The sequence below is a fragment of the Sceloporus occidentalis genome, unplaced genomic scaffold (assembly GCF_023333645.1).
Source record: "Sceloporus occidentalis isolate IW3139 unplaced genomic scaffold, rSceOcc1.0.p SCAF_2, whole genome shotgun sequence".
NCBI classification, from domain to species: Eukaryota; Metazoa; Chordata; class Lepidosauria; order Squamata; family Phrynosomatidae; genus Sceloporus; species Sceloporus occidentalis.
Genome location: NW_028316982.1, coordinates 123497227 through 123515862, shown reverse-complemented (window position 1 = coordinate 123515862; position 18636 = coordinate 123497227). Strand labels below are relative to the sequence as shown.

General features: G+C 42.7%; 1 protein-coding gene across 1 annotated transcript in view; it reads left to right on the top strand.

The window, feature by feature from the left end:
* LOC149318971 (PH and SEC7 domain-containing protein 1-like) overlaps positions 1–14287 on the top strand; it is a 110617-nt gene extending 96330 nt beyond the window's left edge. Inside the window, exons 11-16 of the mRNA XM_089510849.1 lie at positions 438–616; positions 5913–5983; positions 9459–9616; positions 10238–10382; positions 11771–11914; positions 12564–14287. Of these exons, the coding sequence (XP_089366975.1) occupies positions 438–616; positions 5913–5983; positions 9459–9616; positions 10238–10382; positions 11771–11914; positions 12564–12788 (922 nt within the window). The 3' untranslated portion in view covers positions 12789–14287. The remainder of the gene's footprint in view (positions 1–437; positions 617–5912; positions 5984–9458; positions 9617–10237; positions 10383–11770; positions 11915–12563) is intronic.
* The last annotated feature ends 4349 nt before the right edge of the window (positions 14288–18636 follow it).

Here is an 18636-nt window from a genome sequence, read left to right as displayed (position 1 = left end):
ATAAAATATCCCCCCCCCCACTCCTCCTTCCCTTCTCCCTGCTGTTGTTACATATGATAGTTATGATAGTTATCAAGCTAGTAAGACATAATAGTTCCCATTGCTCTATTTTGATATCAGTAGTATTTTTGCACGTACCCTGTGTAGCATTATATCTGGAACCAGGTGCCTACTGTCCTATTTATTGTCCTAAATGTTAAGAATGCATCTTCTGTGGTGCCCATTGTTCCAAAAAGATCATCTCCCCACATACTTCTCCCAGATAGAGATAATTGTGGTCTTGGATTCTGTCACAGCCAGGTTCAGGCCTATGTCCTTAGAAAGAGGACAAAGCACTGCAAACAGGCAGCTCTGCTTTCACTTCACCCTTGGTTACAAGTTACAAGAGAGTGAGCTAGTTTGAAGCTATTAATCCTTATTGTTGGTTTCTCCTCCAGAGATGAAGAAGAATTGCGCAAGTCCCTTTCAGAGCTAGCAGACCCCAACCCAAAGTCCATCAAACGTATCAGCAGCTGCAGCAACCCTTTCCTGGACTTCTCACAGGATCCCAGCATTGCTACATACAAATATGGTATCCTGGTGCGCAAGAGCCATGCTGAGCCAGACTGCAAAAAGAGTACGTATACTTCATGGTGACACATCAGTAAGGGCCTGGAGATCTTCTGTAGTTGGGGAAAAAATAGTTGCAGTAATGGCTATTGACCACTGCAGGCATTATCCGTGAGCAACCTGGCTCAAACCCACAGCCCCCCCCCCACACACACACACACCATTCTTTTCTCTTCAGCATGTGTTCTTAGTAAAGGTAAAGGTTTCCCCTTTGACAAGTTTGTCAAGTTGTGTCTGACTGTAGAGGGTAGTGCTCATTTCCCTTAGTAAGCCAAAGAGCCAATGTTGTCAAAGACAGCTCTGTGATCATGTGGTCAGCATGACTGCACAGAATGCTGTACCTTCCCACCAAAGTGGTACCTGTTTATCTACTTATCTATTTATCTACTTTTACGTGCTTTTGAATTGCGAGATTGGCAGAAGCTGGGACTAGTGACAGGAGCCCATTCCGTCATGCAGCACTTGGGTCTCGAACTGCCAACCTGCCAATCTTGCAGCCATCACAGAAAGTAACCCTATTACTAGCTCCTTTGCATACACTGAGGCAGTGTATAATTTTGATTATCCTCTGCAAGGTGCTGTCCTTGAACACTTGCTCATATTAGTATTGATACCCTGCTTTTCTTCCTAAACAGTTTAAAATGGGTTACAAATTACCACTTCAATAAAAAATGCAGTGGTTTGTGGCACTTGCCATTTGCATACCACAATTCTCAAATAATGCATGCTGATTTATCCCATTGTTACTATTAATTTAGATTCACTGGGACTCCCTTGACAAACAGTTGTCATCACAACAAGGCTTCCTTTTTCCCAGCCACACCTTTGCCCAGCTGCACCCCCTCATTGGTCCCTATCTCATAGTGAAGTGGCACTACAGAAAGAGATGGTTTTCCCCCAGGAGTGCCAGATCCATACAGTTTCATCTCTACACTACAGAATCCCAGCAGGCTGATGATCTAGAATGAAAGGAAACATAATGAGAGAAGAGAAGAAAGTGGGTGGGAAGGACAGAGAGAGAAGGACAAAGAGACAACTTAGTTTTGGTTTGGCTATGCCCAAAAGCATTCCACATTAGTGCTGTGGTCAAGGGTTCCCTTGCAGAGCGGACAACTTTTTTTTAACCCAACAAGGGAAGGTAGTGCAAACAATGGACATTCTCATATACACACAGATACAGGTGCACCACTACAGATATGTTCCTTCTCCCATAATGCAATTAGATCTGGAAAAAGCCTAATAAAGTTATCCATATGGTTTCCCTGTAAGGTTATCCACATAGCTTTGGAAGGATTTATGGAGTGTTTTTACTGCTTGTATAGTTTTCCTCACATTAAAACTGTAGTCATGTTCACTGTAGCAGTGTATTGGGAAGTAGGAAGAGGACTCTAGAGTATAGGCAGCATTTTGGTAGAAATTGTGTGGTTTAGGAGAACACAGAGCTGGACAGATTCCAATCATCACCATATAACAGATTTACAAACACATGGTGAATGTTTTATGTCTGCTCAGTAAGCAGCATATCAAAAATCAATCCAAAGGTAAATAAAGATTGACTCAGTGCAAAGTCAGCAGTATGGATTTTGTTCTGGGAGGTTAAAACTGTTTTTAAAGTTTCTGCCCACCTTCTGCTTTTTTGTCCAGAGCCACATTTCACTTGTAAGAAGGCCTTTGCCCGGTAGAGCTTTTGTGTATACAAGTGCTGTTGTTGTTATTCTTGTGTGCCTTCAGGCCGTTTCTGACTTATGGCAACCCTAAGGCAAAACTATCAGGGTTTTCTTGGCATGTTTCTTCAGAGCAGAATGCCATCCTCTGAGGCTGAGAGAGTATGACTTGCCTAAGGTCACCCAGTGTGTTTCCATGGCCAAACTGGGATTCAAAACCTGGTTTCCAGTCGTAGTCCAACACTCAGATCACTGCACCACACTGGCTTCCATATACAAGTGCACTGAGAAGTAAACACAGTTGAGTTCAATGCAATGTAAGAACACATAAAGAGCTTAATTCTAGTTCATGCTTATTTGTTCTAGTATCCTGTTCCCACAGAGGCTAGCCAGATAATTCTGAGAAGCCCACAAACAAGACACGAGGGCAGTAGCACCATCCTGCCCATGTTCTCTATCAACTGATGTTGAAAGACACACCCTCTCTGATGTTAGAGACAGTGTATTAATATCATTATATACTCTCAGGTAAGTGGGTGTAGCAGCGGTTCTTAAGAACTGCTGCTACACCGACTTACTTGAGTTTTGCTCTTTTACAGTTAAGAAAGAAAGAAAGATTTACCCCAGTTATTTTTCTGCCAAAGTTCAACTTAATCCCTCAATTTTACTAACTGACCTAGTTAATGGAGTGCAAGTGGTGGGATACTTAGGTGGGAGTGATCATGTACTCATGGAGTTTGTTATACAGTGGAAAGGAGAAGCCAGGCATAGTCAGACACACATTCTAGACTTTAGGAAAGCTGATTTTAGTAAACTTAGAGAAATACTGAGAGTGATCCCATGATCAGGAATACTGAAAGAGAAGGGAGTTCAAGACGGATGGGAGTTTCTTAAAAGGGAGATACTGAAGGTACCATTTCAAACAGTTCCAATGAGGAAGAAAAATGGGAGATGTCTCAAGAAACCAGGATGGATGACTAAGGAACTTTCAACTGAGCTAAGTTTTAAACAGAACATGTATAAAAAATTGAAAAACAGGGAAATCACCAAAGAGGAATTCAAACAAATAGCGAGCACGTGTAGGGGTAAAGTCAGAAAAGCTAAAGCACAGAATGAACTCAGGTTTGCTAGAGAGGTTAAGAATAGCAAAAAGGGCTATTTTGGATATGTCCGCAGCAAAAGGAAGAAGGAGGAAACGGTAGGGCCACTGCATGGAGAAGATGGCAAAATGCTAACAGGGGACAGTGAAAAGGCAGAATTACTCAACACCTTCTTTGCCTCAGTCTTCTCAGAAAAGGCAAAGGGAACTCAACCTTAGAATAATGAAGCAGAGGACAGAATAGGGGAATTTCAGCACAGAATAAGTAAAGAGATAGTACAGGAATATCTTGTTAATCTAAATGAATATAAATGTCCAGGCCCAGACGAACTACATTCAAGGGTATTAAAAGAACTGGCAAATGTAATATCAGAGCCATTGGCAATAATCTTTGAGAACTCCTGGAGAACAGGAGAAGTCCCAGCAGAGTGGAGGAGGGCAAATGTTGTCCCCATCTTCAAAAATGGGGAAAAAGAGGATCCCAGCAATTATCATCCAGTTAGTCTGACATCAATACCAGGAAAGATTATGGAGCAGATCATTAAACAGAGAGTCTGTGAACATCTAGAAGGCAATGCCATAATCACTAAAAGTCAACACGGGTTTCAGAGAAAGAAGTCATGCCAGACAAATCTAATCTCTTCTTTTGATAAAATTACCAGCTTGTTAGATGAAGGGAATGCTCTGGATATAGTATATCTTGATTTCAGTAAGGCCTTTGGCAGGGTTCCCCATGACATTCTTGCAAACATGTTCCGTTTCAAACTTAGCTCGGTTGAAAGTTCCTTAGTCATCCATCCTGGTTTCTTGAGACACCTCCCGTTTTTCTTCCTCACTGGAACTGTTTGAAATTGTGCCTTCAGTATCTCCCTTTTGAGAAAGTCCCATCCGTCCTGAACTCCTTTATCTTTTAGTATTTCTGACCATGGAATCGCCCTCAATACTTCTCTAAGTTTACTGAAATCCGCTCTCCTAAAGTCTAGGATGCGTGTCTGACTCTGCCTGGCTTCTCCTTTCCACTGTATTACAAACTCCAGGAGAACATGGTCACTTCCACCTAATGATCCCTCCACTTGCACCCCATTAACCAAGTCATCCTTGTTGGTTAGGATCAGATCTAAAATAGCTGAGCCCCTTGTTGCCTCTTCCACCTTTTGGACCATGAAATTGTCTTCCAGGCAAGTGAGGAATTTGCTAGACCTTGAGGATTTTGCTGAGTTTGACTTCCAGCAAATATCAGGATAGTTGAAGTCACCCATCACTACTACATCTCTCTTTTCTGACTGTGTGGCCATCTGTTCTAGAAAGATATCATCCAATTCCTCAGTCTGACTTGGGGGTCTGTAGTAGACTCCCACCGTAACACCCTTGTTGTTTCCCTCCCCTTTGATTCTTATCCAGATGCTCTCCACCTGGCTTCCATGATTGATGTCCAGGATCTCTTCACTGGTGTAAATATCTCTGACATATAGTGCTATTCCTCCTCCTTTCCTGTTTGGCCTATTTCTCTTAATAAGGTTATACCCCTCTATTTCCACATTCCAATCATGAGACTCATCCCACCAGGTTTCAGTGATGCCTATTATATCATATTTGCTTTGTTGTACTAGGAGTTCGAGTTCATCTTGCTTATTTCCCATGCTCTGTGCATTAGTGTAGAGACATCGCAGACCATGGTTCCCTTTTACTTGCTGGCTGTGCAAGAACAGAGAGGCCAGCTTTCAAAAGCTGCATGGAACTCTTGTTCAGGAATAACAGATAAATCAGTTTTTAGATTTCTTGTTTTGGGACAGGCCCATGCAGTACAGCATGTGGAGATTCTTTATTTCTCACTACTAGCAACTTCTGGAAAGACTGAAGTTTTGTACTGGATATGATGGTAGCACGGGACAATGCATCATTTTCAGAAAGGTCACCAAGAAGGTTACATGGAGGGGGAGGATTGCTAGCAGGCCTGATGGGGATAAGCTGAGCTCATCTGCCAGGTGACAGCCTTCTCCTTTTTTACATTCACCCACTTCCCCTTTTTTTGTTCTGGTGTACATTTTGAACTTGGTTAATGGGGAGAGAAGCACTGGGATGGGACAGAGGCAGGTTTATTTGGATCACAGCTGGTGCTGGTTCCTGGCACCATAACTAAAAATGGGCTAGGAACCATGTCACTTGCCTAGTTCTGAAGTTCCTATCCTAGCCCAATGAATGCAGTTACAGTGTTCATTCCTTTGCCGCTGAAAGAAATCCCCCCTAATCCCACAGTTAATTCCTCCCTGATCTGATTAGATGCTGCCTGCATGTTTTGTATTGCTGCTGAGTACAGATTTACCTGGCAGGAGCCATTTGCTGTGCCTGCTTCCTCAAAGCAGCAAGCACAGAGCTGCAGGCATGTCCTAGAAGGCAGCCAGCCATGACTAGACTGTAGCCCTGTCCTGGCTGCATTTTTATACTCAGGCACCAGCCCTCATGCCCCAAGTAAATCTGTCACCCCTGCCATGGTTTTTATCTGATAGCTGTTATACTGACTGCATCTTTTCTTTTGATAGCCCCAAGAGGAAAGCGAGGATGGAAGACTTTCCATGGAATCCTGAAAGGAATGATCCTCTATCTGCAGAAGGTATAAAGCCCCACCCCTAGAAAGTGGAACTAAATCACCCTGACTCCATGGGGTCTGTAAAAACAAGAGCACCTGAAAATACACTTGTGCATGAATTGTTATGCTTCTGTTACAATTAAGAGATTGATCCTGAGTTATTCATACCATGTGTAGATTATTTCAAGCAAGTGGAACTTGAAGTTACTCATGATTAACTAAAGTCCCACTGATGTTAGTAGATCTACTCTTAGTATGGATCCAATTCATCATCTTTATGAAACTGAACACCTAAATAAGAAATCTGGCACATGAAACAGAAAAAAGAGTGAAGGGGCAAGGAACTGAAACAAGTGAGAGAGAAAAACCAAGGCATGGTGGTGTCCTTTTTCTCCTACTTCCTCCTTGCTTGTGTCGACGTTAGGCTGCTATTACCGTGTACATAACCATGCACTTAGGGATGGCTTCCCAAACCTGGCTCATAGCATGCATTTACATGCCCAATCTCTAGTTCTGAATTGAAAGTAAAATTGCACGTAACAAAAATGATATAGGAGATTATCACACATCAAAATAAAGTGACCTATCCCCAATGGGATACAGTCATGTTTCAGAATACAATCAGATATTATCACACTCAAAAATGCCACTGCTGCCACTGGGCAACTACAATCCACAGGCAACCCAGTTCCCAGCCAGCTAAGAGGGTCTGGGAGGCGGGCTGCCTGCGGGTTGTAGTTGCTTGGAGGCAGTGGCAGTGTTTTGAGTGCGATAATATCTGATTGCATTTCGGAACACAACTGTATCCCATCAGGGATAGGTCTCTTTATGTTGGTGAGCGATAATCTCAGACTAGTCGTCACTGTTACAGTAATCACTGTTAAAATAGGACCTTTACATTAAGTATTGGAAGAGGAAAATATTTAGCAGGATGAGTGTGAGGCCTAGAGTTGCAGCCCTCCACAGAATTTATAACTTACATTCTTTGCCTTCTGGAGTAAAGTATTTACTAATACTTTACTCGTGTAATAACTTCATAGATTTTGTGTAGTAGGAATATGAATATTTTAGACACCTGATTTTTAGTACTCTGGAACTGACAGCACTCACTTACAAGCGTCCCCCCTCTTGCATACTCAGCTCTAACTAGCCTTTGTCAAATGAAGGATGTTCAAGTTAACTAGACTAGTGGCTCTCAACCAGTGTTGTTGAAATTGAACTCACTAAGAGGTTTCTGGATGTTAATGTCCAATAACATGTGAAGTCCACTCCCACACTGACACCAGAGAACTCTTGCAGGAAGCATTGCCATTCTAGGACAGGATCAAATGTATAAGATTGTCCATAGAAGACTGGACTGTAGGATTTAAAACTCTTTGAGACATCTTCCAACTCTTCCTGTCTCTTTTAACCCAGAAAGTCACAGGTGAATTACCTTTGTCCTTACATACTGTACTTTACGGTGAGTCTGAAAATGTAATTGTAATTATTTCATTCATTTTGCACAAGAACGCACTTGCAGTTTCCCATGCTCTGCCATTTTCTCTTCTTTCCAATGCTCAGCACCTCTTTGTAAGAACTCTGTCTGAGCTGCTTGCCTTGTGAGACAGCTGCTCTCATCTCTCAGGGTTCTCAGACAGATTTCCCTGTATATTAGCTACTGAAACACTGATTTCATGCAATTGCAAAGTGCCAGATTTGCAGAGGCATAAAGAAAATATCTAATAGAAGCTAGCTGAGCAAAACACAGGAAGAAACATGAGGTGACAAAGCTTCTGAATGGCAGGTGGTGTGGTGAGAAAACATGAGTAACAGTCTGAATGAGGGTGGCCTAATAAACCAGCTGCTGAAGAAATCACATTTGCATCAAGATAGTTCTTTCACTGGAAGACTAATAATGCTGGAAGCTAACCAGGAACATAACTGCCCATCCTAGGACCAGTCCTGTGCAAGTAGTCAGTATCTGTCCGTGGCAAGAACTAGAAAAGAAGTTATTGTGCTTCCCCTCCCATGCTCTTTCAAACAGAAACCTTTCTAGCTTTGTGGTGATCTCTTTCTTAGGGACAGGAAGATGGAGAATCTATGATATACATGCTTCAGTGAAATCAGCTGTACAATTTCATGAATAAATTTGTATGATGATCCATGAATTTAAACATCGAAAGGGGCCAGGGAGATGCACGTTAGCAGTAGTGAATGAAATAAGCTATCTCTTCTTTGCAGAGCACCTCTAGTTTTTAAGTCATTTTGTAAAAGTGCCTGCCTATTTTTGGAGTTAGCTTCATTATTTGAATATGAAATTATAATCTAAAAAATGAAGCAAATATCTCTTCAGACCATACAACTCAAATAGAATCATAAAGACAGTGTTATCTCCTGCAGTTTAATGTTTACAAACCATCTTAGGGTCCTCATGTTTGTGATTTTTTAGTGCAGAAGGGCACACGACTAGTCTCCATGCTCAGATGCCATGTGTTGTGGCAATCTCAAAACTAGAGTTAAAATGTCATAAACTGGACCAATGGCATCACTCGAGTTGGTGTCACCCAGTGTGATAACTCATGGTGTCTCACACACACCCCTTTGACCTCCTCCCAACTCACACCATACAGAATCCTTAGTAATACGTTTTGCACTTACGTTCCTTACTAATTGTAATATATTACTGAATGTAATAGTAATAGTTTGATGTAAACAACTAGCAAAGTCAAATTTATACCTTTAAACTACAATATAATATGCACAGCCTAAATGTATTTATATATATACATATCCATAGTTTCAGGTGGTTAAAAATTTGGTAAAATGTGATGTTTTTAAAGAATTAAAAAAATGTTTAATTTAATTTAAAACCTGGGGCCTCTCCTTTCTCCTCTCACTGAAACTCACACCATCTTTTCAGCATTTTAAAGTGACACAGGCGACACAGAATACCACAGCCCGTTTCTGCCCAAAGGTAGATGTTTGAGGAACAGTGGTATCACACACACACCCAGGGTGTCACCTGGTGTGGGCTGACCCCCCCTCCACACACACACACACCACCCTAATGATGCCACTGAGCTGGATTTATATCAGAACTGCTGGGGTTTTACACTTACAGTTATGAATAACTGAATGTGGTCCCCCAAAAATACCTTCATAGTTTGGCAGCAGCCCAATCAAAGCATTTTTGAGGAAATGAAAGATGTATGCACAACTCTTTTGATCATAGTGTGCCTTGGGATAAGCAGTTGTGGCAAGACCCCAAGGGGTTTCTCCCGCAACCTGTTCTTCAGCATCCTGAAACAAGAAACATTTTGATATCATTTCCCAGTTCTCTAGTGTCTCAGAAATGTTTTCATGCTGTTGCCAGGATGAAAAGATGGAGTTGGGGGGGCTCCCTTACTGTAGTTACAATGATGACATAGAATCTCGGCCTGGGATTCTTCAAGACACCAGTCTAAGGAGACCACGGGGAAGACAATCTTCACATGCACAACATCTGCTCATATTTCAGGAGGAGTATAAGCCTAGCAAAGCCCTGGCAGAGGAGGACCTGAAGAATGCCATTAGCATCCATCATTCCTTGGCCACCCAGGCATCAGACTACAACAAGAGACCCAACGTCTTCTACCTCAGGACAGCAGACTGGAGAGTCTTCCTCTTTCAGGCTCCGTAAGTAATAGGGCTTAATGCCTGTACAAAAAAAAAAAAAAACCCTAAACATTGAGAGGGGAAAGGAGAGGCAGAAGCTCTTGTTTCAGAGTTTTGCACCATCCTGTGCACCCAACACAGCAAAAATCATTCTGTATTTGTTCCGTTCCCACCATTCAGCTTGTCTTAACTCCAAATGCTCCTGCCTACTTTTAAAGAACTATTTGTCCCTTTTCTCTTCTCAAATATACTGGTGGTGAGAAGGTATGGCTTGCAAGCTCTGCCCTGCCCTGCCATACCACACCTCATTCTCTACCCAAAGATGCTATTCCCCAGAATGGCTTAGCAGGCATGATGGTTTCAAAACAACCCTTATCCAAGGAAGACCATTGTGCTCACATAAGGGGTGGTAGTGGTGCTGATGCTTTAGTTTGCCACCTCCTTTGTTATGTGTCAGACTGCTGGTTAGCTGGTTGAAGTTCCACTGGAAATGCAATTAACATATTGAAGATATTGATATGAGCTATAGAGGCCTTTCCCTTTGTACATTTATATAAAACATGACAGGAGTTGTTGCAACATTAAAAGGGACACTTCTTTACTTGGATAATGGCATTTTTTTACTTCTGCTTCTTCTTCCAGCAACACAGAACAAATGCATTCTTGGATCACACGTATCAATGTGGTAGCAGCCATGTTCTCTGCACCCCCATTTCCAGCTGCCATTGGGTCCCAAAAGAAATTCAGCCGCCCATTGTTGCCCAGCTCCACCACACGACTGTCTCAAGTAAGTGGAGCATCTACCCTGTGGTATGCTATAATATGCTACAATATGAGATTCTGAAAAAAATAGTGATACTTCTGATAGGTTTAAAGGGGAAAGGAAAAGAGTCTTGTGGTTTTTCAGGACTTACCAATGTATTTCTGCTTTCATGGATTATGGACAACTTCTTTACATGGAAGTGGTATATAGTCTACAAAAGTTTAAAGCAGAGATAAACTGTTTTGTCTGAAAGCAGACTCTTTTGTCTTTTTATAGTGGAGCAGACTAACATGACTGATAGGATGGCAATTGAAAATGAGTAAAGGAGGTTATAATACTTCCAAATTTGAAAGAACTCCCTTCATGTGAAGGGGAAGGATATCTATGGATTCCTTATCCACAAATTCAAGCATCCATGGCTTGAAAATATTGAAAAAATACATAAGTTCTGAAAAGCAAATTTTGATACTGCCATTATATATAAGGGACAACATTTTATTATCCATTGTATTAAATGGGACTTGGAACAGTCATGGATTTTGGTGTCCACCGGGGGTCCTGGAACCAAACCACAGTGGATACCAAGGGCCCACTGAACTGTCCTTTTAACTGTGCAGAAAACATTGGCTCAACACACTCTGTGATGGTCAACTGTTTATTGGGCTGGGGGGGGAGGTTAAAGCTCAACCCATTTTGGCTTCAATAAGAAATACCTTCCTCAGGATCCCTCAACAGAAATCAGTGGAGTTTAGAACACTGTGCAAAATTTTCAAAACTCCATTGATTTCTGTTGAAGACCCATGAGGAAGGCCTTTTCTTATTGAGGCCTAAAAACAGTTGACCATCACAGAGCACATGTAGCTTGTCTCCTTAATGTTTTCTGCTTTTAACATGCTTTTCAGTGCTCTCTTTACTTATATGTGCAGAAATTTATTCAAGAGTACCTAGAACGGAGAGAGTCAGCATGGTGTAGTGGTTAAGTATTGGACAATGATTCTGGAAACCAGGGTTTGAATCTCCACTTGGCCATGGAAAACCACTGGGTAACTTGGGGCAAGTCACAATCTTTCATCCTCAGAGGAAGGCAAAGGCAAACCGTCTCTGACCAAATCTTAGCAAGAAAATTCTGTGATAAGTTCACCTTAGGATCATCATGAATTGGAAATGACTTGAAGGCAAACAAGAGGCTACTGTTGTTGTTGTGTTTTTTTAAAAAATCAGTCACATTCAGCACAGTGAAAAAAGCAGGAGGTGAAGACCACGGGAACAGCTCTCAGTCTCTCTGAAAAGTGGAGGACTTATAGGACAGGATAACACAGCTTCGGATTATTTTGGATACAGACTTATAGGACAGGATAACGCACTCACAGCTTTGAATTGTTTTGGTACAACTTTGCCTTTTTCTTCCACAGGAGGAGCAAGTGAAAAGTCATGAGACCAAATTCAAAGCCATGGCAGCTGAACTGCTAGAGCACCGCTCTTCCCTGCCTGAGAAGAAGGTGAAGGGCAAGGAGTATGAAGAACTGAAACAGAAGGAGGAGTATCTGATATTTGAGGTCAGTATGGTGGGGGTGGGGAAATAGACCTATTTCCATGTACAAATTACCAAGCCATGGTAGAGATCCCAGCTAGAAAGTTTGCAGAAACAAGGGAAATGAACCACAATTTGTATATTCACTGGAGTGGGGAGTGTGGAGCCTATCAAACATATTTTTGTGCTAGGGGACAGCACTCTCCCTTTTTTCTAAAAATGTCCCCTATGAGACATGAGGCCATTTTGCCATGCTTTGAGAGGGGGCTAAAGGTATTTTAGGCATGGGGAGGTGTTTTTTCAACCCAGAAGTAAATTGGGAGATAGATTAGGGACAAAAATTGCAGCCCAGGTAGCAGAGGAGGCCTTTTACTGAGGAAAGGTGGATACAATAGAAGTGTGTGAGCATCCAAGATCATCCCCACCCAACTACAAGTAGATATGCTTTCAAAGCTTTGTTTATTTGTTTTTCCTGCAATAAGCCACCATGGGTAGTTTTGCTATGATAAATTCTCTGTACTCCCTGTTTGCAGACTGTTGCATGTCACTTGCCCTCTAGCCTGCACTTTGTTCAAGGCTTCAGCAGGATAGAGATCACTGGTTCAGTGAGCTTTAAATTAAAAGGGCTGAAGGGAAAAGGATCCTCCTAATCACCTCTTTTTTATTTTCTGCAGAAATCACGCTATGGTGTCTATGCTACATTAATGCGTGCCAAGGCGAAGACTGGTTCTGAGGACCTGGCAGCGTTGGAGGCTGCCCTGTTTGATACCACAGGCAGTGCCGAGGACAACCTCAAGAAATCCCGGTCCAACCATTCTCTGGACCAGGAGCCAGTGGGCACAGGGTCCCAGACCAAGCGCAGTAGTCGTCAAGCTGCCAGCAGTCTGCAAAAATCCTAGAAGAGCCTGGTGCCTGCCAGGGGAGTGCCATACTCATCCTATAAACCTGCATGACTTCATCCTCTGTGGACCCCGTAGGAGGCCAGAGGGCATCTTGCTGTGGACCAGATCCTGTGTCAGCTTCACCAGCCAGGAAGAGGAGCAGTGTCCTATCTTGACCGCAGTCCCTGTGTGTGCAGCTTTCCTAGTCTCATAAGACTCTGGTTCCTGCATGCGTGAAGCAACCAAAAACCCCATGGGTAACAGAGTAACAGGGCTGCTTTCTAGATCACACAGGCGTACCATAGCAGAAAGGACCTTTTACCATTTCTATTAAAGGGGGGGGGGCTGGCTGCTCCACCCTGTACCCCCTTCCTTGTCAGTTTCTTACAGGTCTTGTGATACAGCATTTTAAATTTTTTAGTACCTGATAAAAATTGTATCACATTGGGATAGAGATAATTCTGCTGCTACAAAAAACACAGACACTTGCTCCATTTAGTCAACTGTTTTGCCTAGTTTGGGGGAGAGGGTCCCATCCCTCCTGCAGACATAATGCTTGCACTGGCTGCCTACAGGAGAACTAGCAACTCCTGCATGGATGCCCACTTCCTTCACCACCAGCAACAGTCCTGGACTGGCTCAATTATATTTCCACCAGCATGTGCGGGACCTTGCTTCACCCTGATACTCATTCAGCACTTACAGAACAGGCCAGGGTTTTCAATGTGGCCAGCATTAACAGGGTAAAAACCAGGGACAGTGGATGCCTCCCAGGTGGCAGCCTGCCAAAGCCATAGTAGGGTGGCCCATGAGCACACCTCTCCCTTGAATCCCTCCCCCCACTTCCCCACATAGACCACTGTGGATGGTGGGCCTTGCTGGCCTCATAGACCCTGGCCTTCATGTGAATCTTAGAAATTGCAGGGACTAGAACAGAGGAGCCAAGCTATATTGGCCTCTGAAGACCTAGCTAGAGAGAAAGTAGACATTTTCCAGCCCAGGAGTGACAGGTGGGGATGGATTCTGAAACTGCCAGGAGCACTTCCACACTCCCCAAACCCTTGCCTGCAAAAGAAAGAAGGAAAGCTAGTGCCCTTTCAGCCCCTGTAAATAGCCTGCTTCCTTAACTTTGAATTTCAAAGGGCTTTAAGGTTACAGCTACAATACTTGACAACAACTGCATGTATGCAGTGGAAAAAGAAAGCCCCAGCTGATTGCATAGAGGGATCCAGGCAAGCAGACAGATACTGCACACATGGAAGACCCAAAGTTTACTTCTATGGTTGGTGTATTCCAGGGTAGTGGGTGGGAGGAGAGTGCCCACTCCCAAGTTGAAGGGGCTGGTTGTTTCCAGCACTAACTCTCTGAATGTGTCAATTTTTTTTATTCTACTCAAGTTGACTGTAAAAACAAACAAACCCTAAAGAGCTCTGTACAGTTTCTTCCTTCATTTACTGCAGTAAAATCTATACAAGCACCTAGCGTAACTGGCTCTCTCTGAAATCCTTCCTGCACAGCAAAAAGGCTAAGCATGACTTCCACAGACTACACCAACCAACATGCCACCTCAGACCTGTCTTAGAGTCACACACACACACACAATCATTCCATGCATGCTCAACCAGAGAAGGATAGAAAGAGTGAAGGAAAAAAGCATACAAAGGAAATAGTGTTAGAGAGGAGAAAAGTGTATGCCATCACTAGGGTGTTTGCAGATGTCTCCTTCCACATACAAGAATGAACTTTCATGGTAAGTACTCAACATGCCATTCTCTGTATACATTGAATGAGACCTCCAGAATTGGGATTTTAACAGAAAAAAAGAAGACAGAAGAAAGAGCTAAAGAATGACTGGATAATGTTGGGTTTGAGATCCATGTTGAGTCCAGAATGCAAAAACACCAGTACATCTATTAGGGCCAAATGGGAATGGTTAGTGCCATTTCCTCCAGTACCAATAAAAGAAGGTCTTCCACCTGGTCTCAGTGTTATTCAACATCTTTATCAATGACCTGGATGACAGAATTGGGAGCATACCTATCAAATTTGCAGATGACACCAAATTAGGAGGAATAGCTAATACTCCAGAGGACAGGATCAAAATTCAAAATGACCTGAATAGACTAGAAAACTGGGCCAAAGCTAACAAAATGAAATTCAACACGGAGAAATGTAAGGTACTGCACTTAGGACAGAAAAATAAAATGCACAGATATAGGATGGGGGACACATGGCTGAATGAAACTACATGTGAAAGGGATCTGGGAGTCCAAGTAGACCACAAGTTGAACATGAGTCAACAGTGTGATGCAGCAGCTAAAAAGGCCAATGCAATTTTGGGCTGCATCAGTAAAAGTATAGTCTAGATCAAGAGAAGTAATAGTGCCACTGTATTCTGATTTGGTCAGACCCCACCTGGAATATTGTGTCCAGTTCTGGGTACCACAATTCAAAAAGGACATTGAGAAACTGGAGCATGTCCAAAGGAGGGCAACTAAAATAGTGAAGGGTCTGGAAATCATGCCTTATGAGGAACGACTTAGGGAGCTGGGTCTGTTTAGCTGGAGAAAAGAAGATTAAGAGGTGATATGATAGCCCTGTTTAAATATTTGAAAGGGTGTCACATTGAGGAGGGAACAACCTTGTTTTCTGCTGCTCCAGAGAACAGGACCAGGAACAATGGATCCATGCTGCAGGAAAAGAGATTCCACCTCAACATTAGCAGGAACCTCCTGACAGTAAGGGCTGTTCAGTGGAACACACTCCTTCCTTGGAATGTAGTGGAGTCTCCTTCTTTGGAGGTCTAAGCAGAGGCTGAATGGCCAGTTGTTGGAGATGCTTTGATTTGGATTTCCTGCATGGAAGGGGGATGGACTGGATGGCCCTTGTGATCTCTTCCAACTCTACAATTCTATGATTCTGTGATTCATGGACCATCACTGTAGATGCTAGATAAGAGATCAGCAAGGTGGAGGTTACCATCCAGTGGTGTTCCACCTTCTGGAGCAATTTATGTTCAGTGTCTAGGCAGCTACTGCCAAACCCAGACCTATCTCTGTATGTCCAAAGCACTACCAATGTCCATTGTTTAGTGTGCCAATTTAATTCAATGGACAGACAGTCCGGCCGCAGATACTTATGGCATGGAAACTTCCTATTCAGACTAGCATTCCCCACTGTGGGTGGGCCTGCCTTTCAAAATTCTCCAGAATCAGGCTGGGAATCATAGGGTCTGCTGGGCTGCTATACCCAGCATTCCTCACCACTGACTATGCTGGCTAGGGGCAGGAAAGTTGTGTGATTCTTACCCAGGTCTAGAAAGTACATGTATTACAGAACATGGCAATAGATTTACTTACTTGGAACAGGCATATGGAAAATATCTCTCAAGCCCCGGAACAGCTTCACTGGTTCTTAATCTGTTTCCAGATCCAACACGCTGATTTTAAATTTTAAGCCATAAACAGCTTGTCTCAAATGCCATCTCTCCACACAAACCCACCTTCATATTATGCTCTTCACACAGCTGCTCCCATCAGATATCTCTGCAGGTGCTTGTGCTGTCTGATCTCTGGCTGTGGGATTTTTTTTTCTGTTCTCAACCTTTACTACTGCCCTTTATCTTGGATCTTTAACACTGAAGAACTGGCTTTGGAGCTGAGCATATTGGAATTTACTATTTAGTCCTGTTTGTACATTGCTTCCCACTCATTCAGTGCATTTTACACTATATATGATTCCATTTATACTAGATTTTGTGACAGTTTCAGATTTTATATATGTTTAACTGAGGATACAGACATATCAACCAGTTAATAATTTTTTACCTGAATTTTTTTTTCTGTCACAGGACAAACAAGTGGGTTTTGTAGCATTCTGTGCTAACAGAGAAGCTTTGGCATGGTCTTATCTCTGCCTAAAGCTTGTTCCACACTTCAATACCCTTGACTAGGGGGTTGTTCCCACTACGATTTACAGCAAATCGCTGATCGGGGTATATGACCCTAGTTCCCACTTGAAACTGATTCTGATCCTTATGCGATCGATTTCAGTGGGATAAAGCGGGGCAAACACAAAAAAAGGGGTTTCCTGATAGTACGTTTTTTGTGGTTCTTTTCTGAAGAATCGATTCTGAAGCATGTTGAATAAGTGGGAACACCAGCTCAGAACTGATTCTTTCTGAGGGGAGGGACAAATGGCAGAGGCATGTGTACCATCCCTTCCTAGAGATGTCACAAACACACCCAGTGCTGCCTTTTGGGGTTCTTATTTATATGTATATATAAAGATTAATCAAAAAAATCGATAGACTGGTAAAGCAACTACTTGCTAAACCATTCTATTGATTTATTGATTAATTTTTTTTAAGTGTCCCATGTCCTTCTCTCTGTCCTCCCTGGCCTTCCCTGTGTCCTCTCCGACCTTGGCTCTGCCTCCCGGCCCTCTTTCAGTTCTCCCCAGCCGTATTTGTTTAAAACCTGCTAGGCATGGATCTGGCCAGAAAGTCTGTAAATACTGAATAGATGTGAATGAAGTATTTTGTGTTCAAATCTGATGTATTATGTTATCAAGTATCCTTTTATATAAATTTTGGGTGCCATGTGATCTGAACTTATGACCCCTGACTAACCCCATCGCTAGCCACCATTACCCCAAGAGCGAGCTGACCACGTAGCCAGCTACTCCTTGCTAGACCTGGTCACAGAAAAAAGGTAGCTTCTAAACCTTTCAGCAAGCAGTTTTGGGAGTTGCCATACTAGTTTCGCAAGCTGCCCAAAGCAGGAAGACAATAGCAGTAGCTTCCTCCTTTTGAGAGCCAGTGATTGACTTAATGGCTCAACCATCAAGATATTTGTCCCCTCCTGAAAAGTGCCAGACCTCTTCTTTGTGTATCCATTGTTTAAGTTTCAGCTTAGACAAAGATAAAGTCATCAAGCCTTTGTTCGCCAAGTTGCCATAGCCTGAGGTTATGTTTAGGGGTATAAAAGGACCCCATTTCCAGCCCTCCAGCGGGCTTGTCGAGCTTCCAGTTCCGAGCCTGAGTTCCTAGAGCATCTTGCTCTGCTGAAATCACTTGAGCAAAGCCAAGCTCACTGTCACCGTGCCTCCAGTTAGCTTTGCTCCAGTCAGCTCCAAAGCCACCGCGGCCGCTCTTTCCTTTCCCCCTCCCGCGGCCATGATCCACTACCCATCCTACATCTCATCCAGTTCCTTGGAGAAGACTTCTGAGGTAATATTCCCAACGGTGCCTCTCTCTTCCTTCCTTTACTCCCCAAACTCACACCTCCCTTGCTATAGCATTGAATGTGTGTGTGTGTGATCCCTTTTGTTGTGTGGTGTTAATAAATGTTCATTCTTTAATTGCACCTCATTGGTATCAAAGTGTTTGTCTCTTGGGGGTGGACTAGGTGACCTCTAGTATACACTAAGGGACAAGATCCCGTGCGTGCGTTGTTAGGACACGCCTCTCATAATATTTGAGCTAATTAAAATTCCCCTAATTCGATCCTTCCTAACATTTAGAAATTAATTTGGATTTCCTTACCTATTTTTTCCATTATAAATATTTATATACTGCTGTCCAGATATTAGGAGAAAACATTTTTGTAAAGAAGTCACTATATATCAAATCATTCAATTATCCATTTGTTATATTCACAGGTAAGGGCTTAGAAAATAAACACAATGACCTTTCAAAAACCTTTATCTGTTTCTTCTAACCAGAAAGGTGTGTCTCCTCAACAAGATATAATAATATAATATAGGTTTGGATTTCTAGGGCTCACTGTTGTTTGTCTGATATTCTTACCCCATAAGTAATAATGTACAGTGGGCCCTTAGTATCCACAGGGGAATCCGTTCCAGA